This window comes from Pelophylax lessonae (assembly GCF_965119305.1).
Source record: "Pelophylax lessonae genome assembly, chromosome: 9".
In the NCBI taxonomy this organism is placed as follows: Eukaryota; Metazoa; Chordata; class Amphibia; order Anura; family Ranidae; genus Pelophylax; species Pelophylax lessonae.
The window spans coordinates 200,011,455-200,027,129 of record NC_138776.1 but is presented as its reverse complement, the minus strand read 5'-3'; the positions used below and the strand labels follow the sequence as shown (position 1 = coordinate 200,027,129).

Below are 15,675 nucleotides of genomic sequence, written 5' to 3'. Positions count from 1 at the left end.
TTGCTTTTCTGATGGTTGCGTTGCCCACCCCTCATGTCTACACTGCTTTGGGACATCCCCATTAGTGAAGACTGTGTGAATTGGCGGCGACTGTCGGAGGACGTAAGAGAAAACAGAATTTTTGTAAAATATTACCGTAAAATTCCTTTCTCTGAGTCCTCCGACAGTCGCCGCCCCCGCCCCTCTTTTGGGTTTTTTTCTACACTTTCACTGCTTGCGACCAAACTGAGTTGGGATGGCTATTGCAGGGGGGTATTGGACTAGAAGGACAGCCCCCATGGGTGTGACTATGTAGATGAATTTTACAAGTCTTTTGCCTAGAAACTCCTGCGGAGGGGAAGCAATACCCCATTAGTGAAGTCTGTGTGAATGGGTGGGGACTGTCGGAGGACTCAGAGAAAGGAATTTTACGGTAAGATTTTACAAAAATTCAGTTTTTTTTAGTTGTGGGATTTTTTTTTTTGTGCTGTGTACCATTGGGGACATTTCACTTTGCTTCCTGTCCCAGAGATGCAAAAAGAAGGTAATCTCCCAATGTAAGAGGAGTTCCCTTCTTAGACACTTGTTCCCAGAACAGATGTTCCCATCGGAAGATTTCCCCTTATCTCTTGTTCTGGAAACAACTGTAAAATGTTGGATTTTCCCTCTTTCTTTCTTGGTGGCAGTACAAATAGAAGCATGAAACTCACCAATGGGAATATGAACTGCAAAAGATAGAGTCTAACCCTTCCCCACTTTATCAATTCAAAAGAGTTTGCCTAAAAATAAACATGCATTTTATTTGATTAAACTTGTATTAATTAATTGGTTTCATTTGTGTATTTGTATTAGTACACAACAAGCATGTTTTAATTTTCATTACCATTTACACTTAATAACAAAAAATTACCAAACAATGGAATGGAGCTCTTCAATCAAACTTATTCAAAAAAATTCATCCTTCTTGGACTGTCTGATATTCCTTATTTAAAACCAATCTTGTTTCTGATCTTCTTTATAATGTATATGGTGACAATATCTGGAAATTGTCTTCTCATTATCATGGTGAGACTTAATTCCCGTCTCCAAACCCCCATGTACTTTTTCTTAACTAACCTTGCCATCATTGACATCTGCTTCTCATCAACAGTGGTACCCAGAATACTGGTAAACACCATATCACAGGATAGAACTATATCTTTCCTAGGATGTGCAGCTCAGATGTATTTCCATCTGGCTCTTGGAGGTGCAGAATGCTTAATACTGACTGTCATGGCCTTTGATAGATATATTGCGATTTGTAAGCCATTACAGTACAATATGATAATGGACAAACAACTCTGTCTATGTCTGGCTATTGCATCCTGGTTTCTAGGCTTTAAGAATTCAGCTATCCAAGCAATGTTCACATTTCAGCTGCCGTTCTGTAAGTCTAATGTTATTGACCACTTTTTCTGTGAGATACCACCTTTACTTCGGCTCTCCTGCAAGGATATCTATCTCAATCAGGTATCAGGCATCATTGCAACTGCCCTCTTTGCATTCGGTACGTTCTTCCTAATTTTTCTGTCCTACCTTTGCATCACCTTAACTGTGATAAACATCCATTCTGTAACAGAAAGAAGGAAGGTTTTCTCCACTTGTGTCTCCCATATTGCTGTGGTCTCCATCTACTATGGTACTATCATGTTCATGCATATACGACCTCAGTCCAGTTACTTCCCAGAACAGGACAAAGCAGCCTCTGTTATCTATACAGTTGTGACTCCAATGGTTAATCCTGTAATATACAGCATAAGAAATAAAGATATCAAAGAAAGTATCAGAAAGACATTAAAGATTATCTAAACCCAAGAACACAAATTGAATATATTGCAGCTTATAAGTCTATCTTTATGTTGCCAGAATTTTAGTGTCCTTGTACCTTCCTGTGCAATGTACTGATAAATCCAATATTGTTATCATTCTTCAAAGCTATCTTATGTGCACTACAGAAGAATGTCCCCTCTGTAATGGAGATGACGAGTGTAGGAGTGGTTAGTGTTCCAAATCAAGAAAGCAGCCTCGTAACACTGATGGCTCCCCCCACAGATAGAGTACAACAAGTGAGTGTTGTCACCCTAACACAGGAAGTGTGTTCTAGGGTGACAACAGTGAAAATGAAGGGAAAAAGCCTGCCACTGGGCCTAAGCACTGATAAGCTGCAGTATATTAAAGTTTTGTTTTTAGCTTTAGACACTTGCTAAAACTAGTATATTATTTTGTCTCCCAATCTGGCTCCACTATCTTGAAGATTAGGCCCTCAACTTTGGAAAATATATATTACTTGATGACTCCAAAAAAGACTGTCTGAAATATATAAAGAACTTTTCCCTGTTTCTCCCCCTTCAGTAACTAAATGGGTGGAGGAAGTCCTGGATCTAAATGGGGAGGATTGGGTCTGCATGTGGAGTTTCTCCTTTACTCGATTAGTGGCAGCAAGGGACAGGTTTATTCACTTTGAATTCCTACACAGGATATAATATACCCCAGCTAAACTGTCCAGTATTTATCCGCCGGTCTCGACAGAGTGTTGGCGTTACTTCACTTCCTGGCTACTTTCGGACATATCTTTTGGTACTGTCCAGTGGTTCAGGACTTCTGGAAAGTTGTCCTGCACTGTATAACAGAGGTCACTTCCCTACCCCTGCCCATGACGATGACAGTTTGCCTTCTTGGTCTTGTGAAAGGTCTGGCACTGATCAGGGCTCATCCTACTCTATGGCTATTTTATGCTTGCAAGGCATTGATCCTTTACTGGAAGAAGCCAGTGACACCCTCCCTGACTTATTGGAAAGGGCTGGTAAATAAAGTGGTTCCCTTTTTAGAAGGCTACAGGTTACAAGGCACAGTGAAGCTGCATTTGATGGGCACAGTGAGGCTGCATTTGGTGGGCACTAAAAAGGCTGCATTTGATGGGCACTGGTGAGGCTGCAATTGATGGGCACAGTGAGACCGTGAGGCTCACAGTGAGTGACTGGTAGCAAGCAGTAACTACCACTGTATATAGTTTATTGTTGTTTTTGAAGTTTGAAAGTTTGCATGCGGCCCCCATTGGATATGAAAACATGTCCAGTGGCCCTTGAGGTAATTTGAGTTTGAGACCTCTGACTTAAAAGCATAGTTTCTATTCCCTGACACCAGCGTAGACAAATTTACAACCCTCTTTTTGCATGAGACACTGTTTCTAGCTAGGAAAGTGATTGCACGACAATGGATGCGCGACAAACCCCCCACCTTTCATGACTGGCTCCGAGAGGTTAACACGCTACCCTACAAAAAGTTAATATATGCCCACCATGGGTGTCCTTCCAGGTTTTACAAAATATGGGACAGATGGGTGCAGCCCCCAGAGACATGCATTTGATTTTATACTGCTGTTTGTATTGAATCTTTTTTTTTTTTTCACCACCCCTCTCGCTTTTGTATTCTGTCAGGAACATAGAGCTACTATTGTTACAGCTTGGCAATTCTTATGCTCATCATATGCAGAGATATATAGTAACTAAGTAGAACTACTTCACTACTGTACTTAAGTACCGAAAGGCGTTATCTGTACTTTCCTAGAGTAGAATTTTTTTCTCCTACTTCCACTTTTACTTCACTATATTTTTTCGATGATTTCAATACTTCTACTCCGATATTTTTTTTTTGTGCTGCATAGTTACTCGTTACTATTATAAAAATGACCACTGCCAGAACAGTAGATGGCTGATTTCATGAAGCTCAAAACATGTGTATTATCAGCGCATACGAAAATAAAAGCTACTGTATGTATAAATAAAAGCTGCATTTGAAATAATAAAAAAAAATATGATGTTCAAACTTTTGACTTCTTTCTTTAATAACTACATAACACAGTACTTGTACTTTTACTTTCAGTACTTGAGTAGCAACATTTAAAAAAAAACTACTTGCAATACTTAAGTACAAAAAATGTTGAATACTTTAGTACTTCTACTCAAGTCACTTTTTGATCGAGCACTTCCACTTCTACTCAAGTCACTTTTTGATCGAGCACTTGTACTTTTACTCAAGTATGGGTTTCGAGTACTTTATACAACTCTGACCATATGCGATGGATGTACCTAAGTATTCTTTCTTTGACATCACCTATATTGCTGTATTACCATGACAATTCCTCTGTTTGCTTCTTTGTATTTGTGTTTTTTTTTTTTATCAATAAAGAATTTGTTTGATTAAAAGCATAGTTTCACTGCTTTCTACATAATGGTCAATGTGTACCTATCGTGGTCAACCAGTACCCAAGTACCGATCACCAGCTCATCAGAGTCCCCGAGTACCTATCACCTGCTCATCAGAGTACCCAAGTACCTGTCACCTGCTCATCAGAATACCCGAGTACCTGTCACCAGCCCATCAGAGCACCTGAGTGCCTGTCACCAGCCCATCAGAGCACCTGAGTGCCTGTCACCAGCCCATCAGAGCACCCGAGTACCTGTCACCAGCCCATCAGAGTACCGGTCACCAGCCCATCAGAGTACCGGTCACCAGCCCATCAGCGTACCTGCCTCAAGCTCATCAAAGCACCCGAGTACCTGTCACCAGCCAATCGGAGTACCTGTCATCAGTCCATCAGAGTACCTGTCACCTGCTCATCAGAGTACCTGAGTACCTGTCACTAGCTCATCAGAGCATCCAAGTACCTGTCACCAGCCCATCAGAGTACCCGAGTACCTGTCACCAGCTCTTAAGAGCACCCGAGTCCCTGTTACTAGCTCATCAGAGTACCCGGAGACCTGTCACCTGCTCATCAGAGCACCCGAGTACCTGTCACCAGCTCATCAGAGCACCCGAGTACCTGTCCCCATCTCATCAGAGCACCCGAGTACCTGTCACAGCTCAACAGAGCACCCGAGTACCTGTCACCTGTTCATCAGAGTACCTGTCTCCAGCTCATCAGAGCACCTGAGTACCTGTCATCAACCCATCAGAGTACCTGTCACCAGCCCATCAGCCTACCTATCACTAGCCCATCAGCATACCTGTCTCTAGCTCATCAGAGCATCCGAGTACCTGTCACCAGCCCATCACCCCTGTCGTGCAGCCCAACAGTACCTGACCTGCATCCCATTAGTACCTGACTTGCAGCCCATGAGTACCTGATGTGCAGCCCATCACTACCTATCGTGCAGCCCATCACAACCTGTCATTCAGCCCATCAGTGTCACCTGTCATACAAGCCACCATGTCCAAAAAAGTTTTTACTACCGAAGAGGCATATCAATTTCTAAGCCTGACGGATGAGAGCACTCACTGTCCAATTCCAGTTCCAAATCCAGTTCAGAATTCAAGCCCTTTGCATGCAGTACATCAGCGACCGAATCAGGGGAGAAAGCAGTCCATCCTAAAAGATGTTCTGAAAACCAAGCAGCCACCAGCAGCACCATACATCCCAATGGCCAATCGGCAAACGCCAACAGTGCTAGACCCCATGAGGAAAGGCCCAGTACAAACACTGGAATTTCACACCAGACCTAAAGAATTAGAGCCCAAACTCATCTTCCAGACAGTTTAGCAAACTCATTATGGTTACCTTCTAACTCAGGGTCAGCTACAAGCTACAAGCTTTCACAGCACAGCCAGGTGTGCAGGTCAACACTGAAAGTTTTTCTGTGATTGATTTTTTTTAAATGTATTTTTCCCTGACGAGTTACTTCAAAGCATCGTGGACCAAGCAAATCTTTTACATAGAGAACAACCCCAACTCATGCCACACCTGTCCTTTTGAACGGAGACGCCTAACAGTGGAGGAGTTTAGCTTGTTTTTCTGCCTTACAATCAATATGGGGCTTATAAAAAAAAATGATTTGCATTCTTATTGGTCTACCAACCCCATCCACCACATGCCAATTTTTTTCAGCTGTCATGTCCACGTCCCGCTATGACATAATGCGCTTCCTGTATTTCAGTGATAACTCGCAGTGCCCTCCCCAAGATCATCCCAATTTTGAAAAACTATATAAAATTTTCCCCCTAATTACTTTTTTTTTAAGAGGTTTCCCGAACTTTATGTCCCTGACTAGAACATCTCTGTGGACGAATCCCTGGTCCATTTCACAGTCCAGCTGGGATTTAAGCAATACATTCCCAGTAAGAGGGCCAGGTACAAATTAAAGCTCAACAAGCTCTGTGAAAGCACCACTGGATATGTGTACGCCTTCTGTGTGTACGAAAGCAGAGACTCCCAGCTCCAGCCCCCTTAGTGCCCAACGTACATGGGAATAAGTGGAAACATTGTCTGGGACCTAGCGTTTCCACTGTTGCAAAAGGGGTATCACATTTACGTAGACAATTATTATACAAGTTTGCCACTTTTCCACCATCTGTACCCTAAGAAAACTTTGGCCTGCGGTACAGCAATAAAAAACATGAAGGGCTCCCCACAGCGTTTAGTCACCACAAAACTACGAAGGGGGGATCCGGCAAGCCTGAGGAACGAGGAAGTGTTGGCCGTGAAGTGGAGGGATAGGAAAGATGTGTACATCATGTCCACAATCCACAATGACACCTCAGTAAAACTTCACAGAAGACGTGGTCCCATTCAAAAGCCTGGGTGTATCTAAGAGCACAATAAGTTCATGGGGTGGGGTGGATTTAAACAAGAAATGCTGCAGCACTATTTATCAACACGAAAGTCCCTCTTCTGGTATAAAAAAGTTGCAATTTACCTTTTACTTTTGGCCATTTATAACGCAGACGTCACCTATCAAAAATCTAGAGAAACACAAGACTCCTTCCTCAAATTTATCAAAGATACTGTCACTGCCCTGATCTACCAGCAAGGATCCCCCCCCCCCCCCCCTGAAAGTATTCGCTCTGAATGTTTCAGCAGACTGCAAGAGCGCCATTTCCCTGACAATGAAGGGAAGGGGGGAATCGGCGCTTGTTTCGCTAGATGTACACAAAGATCCAAACAAATTATGCAGCAATATATGGAGCCAGAACTATGAATAATCCTACAGCTCGATATAACACATAATCCTAGCTATGATGTGAAGAAAATTTAAAAGGTGAGTAACAATATGTAAAACATGTGGAACAGCTATATACACTGTGTGACTTCAATAAGATGATAAATCAATACAAATGAAGTGGTGTGCAAGACATACACAATGATAAAACAATATATGTTGAAGCAATACTAAACAATATCACATATTCTCAGTGTGAAATACCAAAGCTATGAGTGCTCAGATATAAGTGTAATAGCATAAAAATTACAATAAATAAATATATAGATGGGGTGATGATCAATAAAAATAATAGTCCATGTGCAAATAAATGTGCAAAAAATGCTTCAAAATAGGTGGCTTTATGTGATTCTTCACAACAATCAGGTGACTTTCGTGGAACTCCAAAGTGTGTCTCCAGAAGTGAGCTATATCCTCAAATAAGTGTAATGGCCGCTCACCTCCAAAAACATCTTTACAGGCGTTTTGTGATAGCGATCAACGGGCTAGGGTAATATAATCCTCCTCCACAGGTGGGGGCTTCTATTGGGTCCTCTGGGATGTCCTTTGTTCCTACTGGATATCAGTCACCTCTTTTGTTAATGGGCAATAATCCTCCAGATACTCCCAATACTCCTCCAGTCACTCAAAGAGATAGTCAAGTACTCATGGTGAAGTATGTAAGGATATTTATTTAAGAACAAGCAAATAAAACTTACAGTTAAGTAAGAGAAGGTCAGCAGCCGCCGATGTGGTATAAGTCCAATACTTCCAGTCTGGGCCGTAGACCAGAAGTGACGTCACCCGGCTCCTCCTGATGTGTTGCGTCACTCAACACGTGACTTTATCAAGGGTGATAAAGTCACCATGCCTCTTACTAAATACCTTGGACTGTCTACTTTCCAAAAAGGGATAATGTGGGGGGTATTTATACTGCCCTGACATATCAGGGCCTCGAGAAAAGAGCTAGGCAGTCAGTATATCAGGTGTGATCAATTTTCAGTAATTATTACCATAGCTTGTAGACTCTATAAGGGTCCTTTCACACGGTCCGTTCAGTTTTTTCATCTGCTCAGTTACTTTTTTTTTTTTCACACAGACACGAATGCACTTTTGGAGGGTCCATTCCGTATAAAGGTATATTTTACTCTAAGAGTGCGATTCCTGCGCTATCTTGGGTAAGTAAGCCACCCTGATGACGCACATACAGTAACTGATACCGAAAAACAGTTTGAAGTATTAACCACTTCCGCACTGCTCACTAGAGCTGTACTGCGGCAAAGTGGCTCGATAACGTCTGGCGACGTAGACCTACGTCACCAGACATTCCCCCTTCTCGGCGGCGCGCGTGTGCCGCCGCAGGCTCGCTCCCACTGTATTCAGTCACAGCGGGAGTCGGGCCAGGGGAGGAGCGGCGGCGATCGCCGGGGAATCGAGTGTGGAGATCCGCCTGCTTGTGTAAACAGAGCGGGCGGATCTCCTAAGTGACAGGCAGGGTCAGATTGCAGGGTTCAGCATAGTTGAACCTGCGATCTGTCCTTCTGTCACATAGTCCCCTCCCCCCACACACGTCAGTAAGCACCAGGCATACATTAACCCCTTGATCACCAATTAAAATTAACCCCTTCCCTGCCAGTGTCATTTTTACAGTAACAGTGCATATTTATAGCACTGATTACTGTAGTATTGTCACTGGTACCCCCAAAAGTGTCAAAAATGTCAGTCAAGGGTCCAATCTGTCCGCCGCAATGTCGCAGTCCCGCAAAAAAAAAATTGCAGATCGCCACCATTACTCATTAAAAAAAAAAACACCAAAAATGACATAAATCTTTCCCTTAGTTAGTAAACGCAATAACTTTTGCGCAAACCAATCAAAATACGCTTATTGTGATTTTTTTTACCAAACATAGGTAGCAGAAAACAAATTGGCCAAAATTTTTTAAAAAATTTGATTTTTACATTTTTTTGGGGGGGGGGGGGGGGAATTTCATATAAAAAAAAATGTGAAAAATATTAATATTTTTTCAAAATTTACGCTCTTTTTTTGTTTATAGCACAAAAAGTAAAAATCGCACAGGTGATCAAATACCACCAAAAGAAAGCTCTGTTTGTGGGAAAAAAAGGACGTAAATTTTGTTTGGGTACGGTGTCGCACGTCCGCGCAATTGTTAGTTAAAGTCGCACAGTGCCGAATCGCAAAAAGTGGCCCAGACGTAAGACAGCAGAATCCTCCGGTGGTAAAGTGGTTAAATATATGGGGGGGGGGGGTTGTACTGCGCTTCAAGGGTGTTTAAATAGATCTCATATACAATTTAATAAATACAATAAATAAATATCGTGCTTTTATGTGTGTCTTGTGACTACAAATATCATGTGCAAAATACTGTCACTTGTCAAAATTAATCACATTGGTACAAATCAATATAAAAACGTAAATACTATAAAGTGCTAAGGTGTCAGAATCACAATATAAATAGACTATAAGGTGCTTATATTGCTTAAATGAATCAGTGCATAATCATATAAATATATGTGTTTCGTGTCAACCAGTGCAAGTGCCTCTCTCCTGTAACCATGTATATAAACACTTGGTGTACCAATATTAGTGAAAAACCGAGATTCTCATCAAAATTAAGTATAAAGTGTCCAATCACAAAATTGTAAAAAAAAAATATATAATAGGTAATTCTCAGTGCTGATTATCTTCCTCCAATTTCCCTTTAATCTCCGTGATTGGGGGATTTTTAGTGATCACACATCTAGGTGTCCTAAATGCTCACCTCAGTGAGGTCAATAATACGCCTGTATCATTAGACCTGTAGTGGATGTGGCTCCTTTAATTCCTTATCCCAAAGCAGTCCTGCTCCTTCGGGGGGAGTCTCCGTCTCTCCTGACCTCGGTCCGTCTCTTTTACGTAGGGTGAACTTCCTATGGGGGCTTTTTGGGTCCTTCCGGGATCGTTCTGGTAGCTAATACCTCTGCTCCTTGTAGCTCATCAAAACAATGGGGCCATCATAGTATATGCATAGCTTTTATTTTCAACAAATATAGCAGACTAAAGGCCCGTACACACGTACCGATCGTCGGCATACAAACGTCGGCGGACGAAAGATTTGCCGATTGTACGCTTGTTAGTATGGTGCCTCCGACAGCCGTCAGAGCACATTCTGCCGACAAGAATCTGTCTTGCAAGCATTTAAATTTTTGTATGCCGACACCAGAACGGCCGATTGTTCGCCAGTCAGTACAGAATTCGGCCGACAGACCGCAGATTTGCAAGACTGGGCATGCTCAGAAAAGAAAAAACACAGGGAAAGTTAACCATTACATGACATCACTTCTGCAGTCGGCTGTAGTCGGCGGACAAAATTCTTGTGCAGTCTTTGCACTTTTTAACAGACACCGACAGCCCGGGGACAAAAGACGGCCGATCGTCGGCCGACGATCGGTACGTGTGTACGGGGCTTTGCATTTAAAATGACTGTCAACTGTATGCAGAGAAGCGCCGCAGGACATCCGTCCCGTTCTGTCACGTCACTTCCGGGTCGGTTTTTCATCCATCCGTTTGCGGATGAAAAACGGACACAATGTATGTCTATGGGATTGCGGATGTCAGCGGATGACACCACTGACATCTGTTTTTGTGTCCGTTCCGTTTTTTTAAACGGAAGAAAAATAGTTTTAAAAAAACTGAACTGAACGGAATGGACGCGAAACGGATGTCAGCGGATGGTCATCCGCTGACATCCACAATCCCATAGACATACATTATATCCGTTTTTCATCTGCAAACGGATGGGATGAAAAACGGACATACAGACCGCCCGTGTGAAAGAACCCTAATTTTCACACAGACTAAATAATATACGCTAATTTGGGTTATTTTTACCAAAGGTATGTAGCAGTAAAAATTTTGGCCCAAATGTATGAAGAAAATTACTTTTTTGCAACATTTTATAATAGAAACTAAAAATAAGTGTTTTTTTTTTTCAAAATTTTCACTTTTTTTTCGCTTATATCACAAAAGATAAAAAACCCAGTTTTGATCAAATACAACCAAAATACAGCTCTATTTGATAAAAAATGATAACAATTTTGTTCGGGTACAGTGTAGCATGACTGAACAACTGTCATTCAAAGTGTGAAAGTGCTGAAAGCATAAAATTGGTCTGGGCAGGAATGGGGTGAAAGTGCCCTGTATTGAAGTGATTAAAGACCAGGAGCAGTGCCATGTCAAGCTGACCAATATTTCCCATAGATGCCAATGAGCACTGAAAACTGGTCTAGGCAGGAAGGGGGTGAAAGTGTCCTGTAGTGGTTAAGAAGAATCCTATGACAACATTTTAAAACAAAACAGCGTGTAGTCTCTCCCCAAAATCTACACCAGGCCCTTTGAGTCTGGTATAGATTTTAAAGTGAACTCCACACCAAAATTTGTAAAAAAAAAAAAAACTGCGTGGGGTCCCCCCTAAAATTCATACCAGACCCTTATCCGAGTATGCAGCCTGGCAGGCCAGGAAAGGGAGGATGAGCGAGCGCCCCCCTCCTGAACCATACCAGGCCGCTTTCCCTCAACATAGGGAGGGTGCTTTGGGGTGCCCCCCAAAGCACCTTGTCCCCATGTTGATGTGGACAAGGGCCTCTTCCTGACAACCCTGGGCTGTGGTTGTTGGGGTCTGTGGGCCTGGGGCTTATCGAAATCTGGAAACCCCCTTTAACAAGTGGGCCCCCAGATCCCCGCCCCCCTATATCAATGGGTATTGGGCCCCCCCCTATGTGAATGGGTACTGAGCCCCCCTGCCCCAAAGCCCCCACCCCCACACCAAAAAAAAAAACGGCGTGGGGTTCCCCTTGGATTCCGGAATGGGGGGGGGGTCTCTTTGCTGTTATTTTTTTTTTTTTTTTTCATTTTTTTATCTGTATTTTCAGGAGCCGACAATACATTACAGCCGCAAGCAAGTTTAAATGACATTTTTTCCTTTAGAAATGTTAGTAATGCAGCAAGATCCATACATCGTACAGATGCAACACTTTGCAGGCACATTAGGAGACTCCCCAGGCACGATATTTAAAGGACTTTTTCATTTTTATTGTTTCACTTTAGGCATCTTTAAAATCACTGTTCCTTTAAAAACGATTGTTTTAAAAAAAAATTGCATTGATACATTTCCTCCAGGGCAGTACCCAGGTCCCCATACACTTTTTATGGCAATAACTTGCATATAAGTCTTTAAACTGAGGACTTTTGATTTTTCATGTTCATGTCCCATAGACTTTAATGGAGTTTGCATGTTCGCTAGTACCTTTCCCCTGTTCAAGATATTCTGGTGCGAACTGAACAGGGGGTTGTTCGACCGTTCTCCCTACTTGGGACCTGCATCTTACCCAGGGCCGGATTAAGAGCATCATGGGCTTGGTGCTGAGGATTTTGAAGGGTCTTAAGGGCCGTGCCTTGCCATGCACCCAGAGGAGGAAGGGTGCAGCCATACATGCCTAATTCAACATGGGATGCTGTCTCTGAAGCCCATAAACACATCCATGCATCAGCAACTGTCCCTCCTTGTCCGGCCTTCGCGCTGTGTGGGGAGGTTCTGAGGGTGCTGCCTGGGGAAGCGAGCATAGAAGCCAGACTTCTGTGTTTACAAGTGACAGAAGAGCGGTAACAGTGAATATGGCCAACCCGGGGCCTATATAAAAGGTAGGGGCCTGGAGCTGCAGCTCCAATAGCCCCTACGTTAATCTGGCCCTGATCTTACCCCCATATTTGAAAGGATTATAAAGATGCATGGAGATCACAGGAACAACAGGCATCCCACTGAACAGGAGAACAGAGCCTCCAGGTGTCTTTATTATCCCTTCACCATCCCATGTTTGGTCTAATGAATAAGTTGGGGACCTATCTTACTCTGAGTTCCAATCTTGGAGCAGTAGTCTTTATGAGGAATTAGAGTTTCCCCTAATACCAAGCTCAGAGCTCATCCCCTGGAATTATAGGTGACTGGCACATTTTAGGGAAAGCAGGAAACTGGAAGCTTTCACCAATGTGTTGTAAGCAAGCAACCTTTGGGCCCAACTGTCCATGCTTCATGACTGGGCTTTTCATTAGCTTTATAGGGAGCTCCGTCTTCCTCTTTCCTGAGGGGTTGGTTATATAGGAGAATTATACACAGTGTTTAGTGTTTCTTGTTTTTCTGCTTATTAGAACACTTGTTATACAGTACTCTTCTTTCCAACCCCCCCTCCCCTCTTTTCTTTTTATCCGCTGCTTACCTTTAGTCTACAAAGAGGAGGACAGGAGTTCTTTCCCTGTCCTTTTTTTTCTCTGTGTTCTCCCCTCCCATTCCCATCCCCTGCACCCACTCCTTTAGTCCTTCACTCCTACACAGACCATATCCTCACGTGACAGGACACACTCAACATTCCCATAATGACTTCTTAACATGCACAATCTCAAAGAGTCACCCCCAAATTACCTACTAAAATACACACCTGGAATGTAAAAGGTCTCAACATCCATGAGAAGAGATCAAGAGTGTTGGGTGATTTATGAAGAGCAAGAGTACATTCTTTCTTCAAGCATTTCTTTAAGAAACTCACTTTCTAACAAGGAAAGTGGAGAAACTCCCTAACATCTGCTACCCTCATGCCTATAATGGGACATCCATGGACTCTAGATCCAGATGCGTGAGCACTGTAATAGGGTGTTTTGCCAAATGGGAGTTCAAAGATTTCCAAGCGGACAATCAAGGCTGTTATGCTCCATGTACACGGGACGTTGTAAATGGCCGTTTAGGAGCAGTTGGGCGTTTTTTTCAGAAGCCCCTGAACCCACCTACATTCTATCTTATCTGTCCATGTACACAGGGTCGTTTACAGTAATTTGCAGGCAGTTGAGTTCATGGACGTTTTTTGGAACGCAAATTGCGTTCGAACGTGTGTTTCCCAGCGTTTCAAACGCAGAAACGCGGCCGAACATGCCCAAACGTGACCGAACGTGATGAACGTACGTTCAGCCACGTTATAAGTTTTTTTTCTTCCATTCAAAATCATTGGTTCCCTATGGGAGCCTATTGATTTGAATGGAAATCGCACCACAAGTCGGATCCGACTTGCGGCGCGACTTGCACTGTGAGAATCTTGAGGGGGAACTCCACGCCAAAAATGGGAAAAAAAACTGCGTGGGGGTCCCCCCCAGGTTCCAAACCAGGCCCTTCGGGTCTGGTATGGAATTTGAGGGTAGCCCCATGCCGAAAAAACGGCGTGGGGTCCCCCCAAAATCCATACCAGACCCTTATTCGAGCATGCAGCCCGGTAGGGCAGGAAGAGGGAGGGGACGAGCGAGCGGCCCCACCCCCCCTGGACCATACCAGGCCACATGCCCTCAACATGGGGGGGTGTTGGTGCTTTGGGGCAGGGGGAGCTCTGCACCCCCCACCTCAAAGCACCTTGCCCCCTTGTTGATGGGGACAAGGGCCTCATCCCCACAACCCTTGGCGGTGGTTGTGGGGGTCTGCGGGCAGGGGGCTCATCGGAATCTGGAAGCCCCCTTTAACAAGGGGGCCCCCCAGATCCCGGACCCCCTTCCTATGTGAATGGGTATGGGGTACACTGTACCCCTACCCATTCACCCCATAAAAGGCAGTGTATGTAAATAACGACAGGAGACGTTTTGGAAAGTTTATTAAAAATCTTCATCTGTTCTTCTCTGCTCTGGTCTTCTCCCTCTCCTGGTCTTCTGCTCTTTTGCTGTCCGCTCTTCTGCTCTTTTGCCCTCTGCTCTTCTCTTCTCTTCTTCTTCTTCCTCCGGTCCTCCTCCGACGATGTCTCCGATGATTATGCCAGTCTCCGGTCTCTGCAGCTTGTTATATAGCCATTGCGGGCGTGGCCCCCGATGACGTCATTGGGAGGCCCTGCCCCCTCATGTCACAGATGACTCATCTGTGACATGAGGGGGCGGGGCCTCCCAATGGAGACATCGTCGGAGGAGGACCGGAGGAAGAAGAAGAAGAGAAGAGCCGAGGGAAAAAGAGCATAAGAGCAGGAATGAGCATCGCTCGAGGTCCCCATCAGGCTTCCAGCTTCAGGGGAAGGCATCTGCCTCAGCTGGCCCCTCGCGACACCCAGACAGATTGGGTTGTTGGGGTTGTGGTGCACGTGTCCCTGAAGACAATACGATGCGCGACAAGTGCTCCTCCCAGGCTGCGGGAGAGAGGGACAATTCAGACCAATGACTGGAGGCCCTAGTGAAGAGGGTCATCAAGGATTCCCTGGCAGAATTGGGAATAGGTCGGGCGCAGAGCCCATAAGTGAATCCTCCAAGCCCTCCCCCTGAAAGAGCACAGACTAGGGAGGATCCTAAAATCTCTCAGCCTTACTGTCGGATAGTGACTCGGAAGTGGAGGACCCTTGCTTGGAATTTGAGTATGCTCTCGTCCCCTCCCTGGTGAGAGCGGTAAGAGAGACCCTGAATTGGGTTTCTCCGCCAAAAGAGAATAAATTCTTCAAACAGCGCTGCAAAGAGTGACTTAATTTCCCATTTCTAGGTGAATTGGGGGATATTATTATGGAGGAATGGAGTAAAGTGGAAAGGAAGAACTCCATGCTTTCCAAAATGTCCCGGCTGTATCCTTTCAAGGAGGAAGATATAAAACACCTAAAATCTCCTCCCTTGGTGGACGCCGCA

General features: G+C 44.1%; 1 protein-coding gene across 1 annotated transcript; it reads left to right on the top strand.

The window, feature by feature from the left end:
* Positions 1-900: 900 nt before the first annotated feature.
* LOC309564301 (olfactory receptor 5V1-like) lies at positions 901-1,827 on the top strand (the record flags this gene model as incomplete). Its single annotated transcript, XM_082268927.1, has 1 exon — positions 901-1,827. The coding sequence occupies one exon, from the start codon at positions 901-903 to the stop codon at positions 1,825-1,827; it is 927 nt and encodes a 308-aa protein (XP_082125053.1).
* Between the last annotated feature and the right edge of the window lie 13,848 nt (positions 1,828-15,675).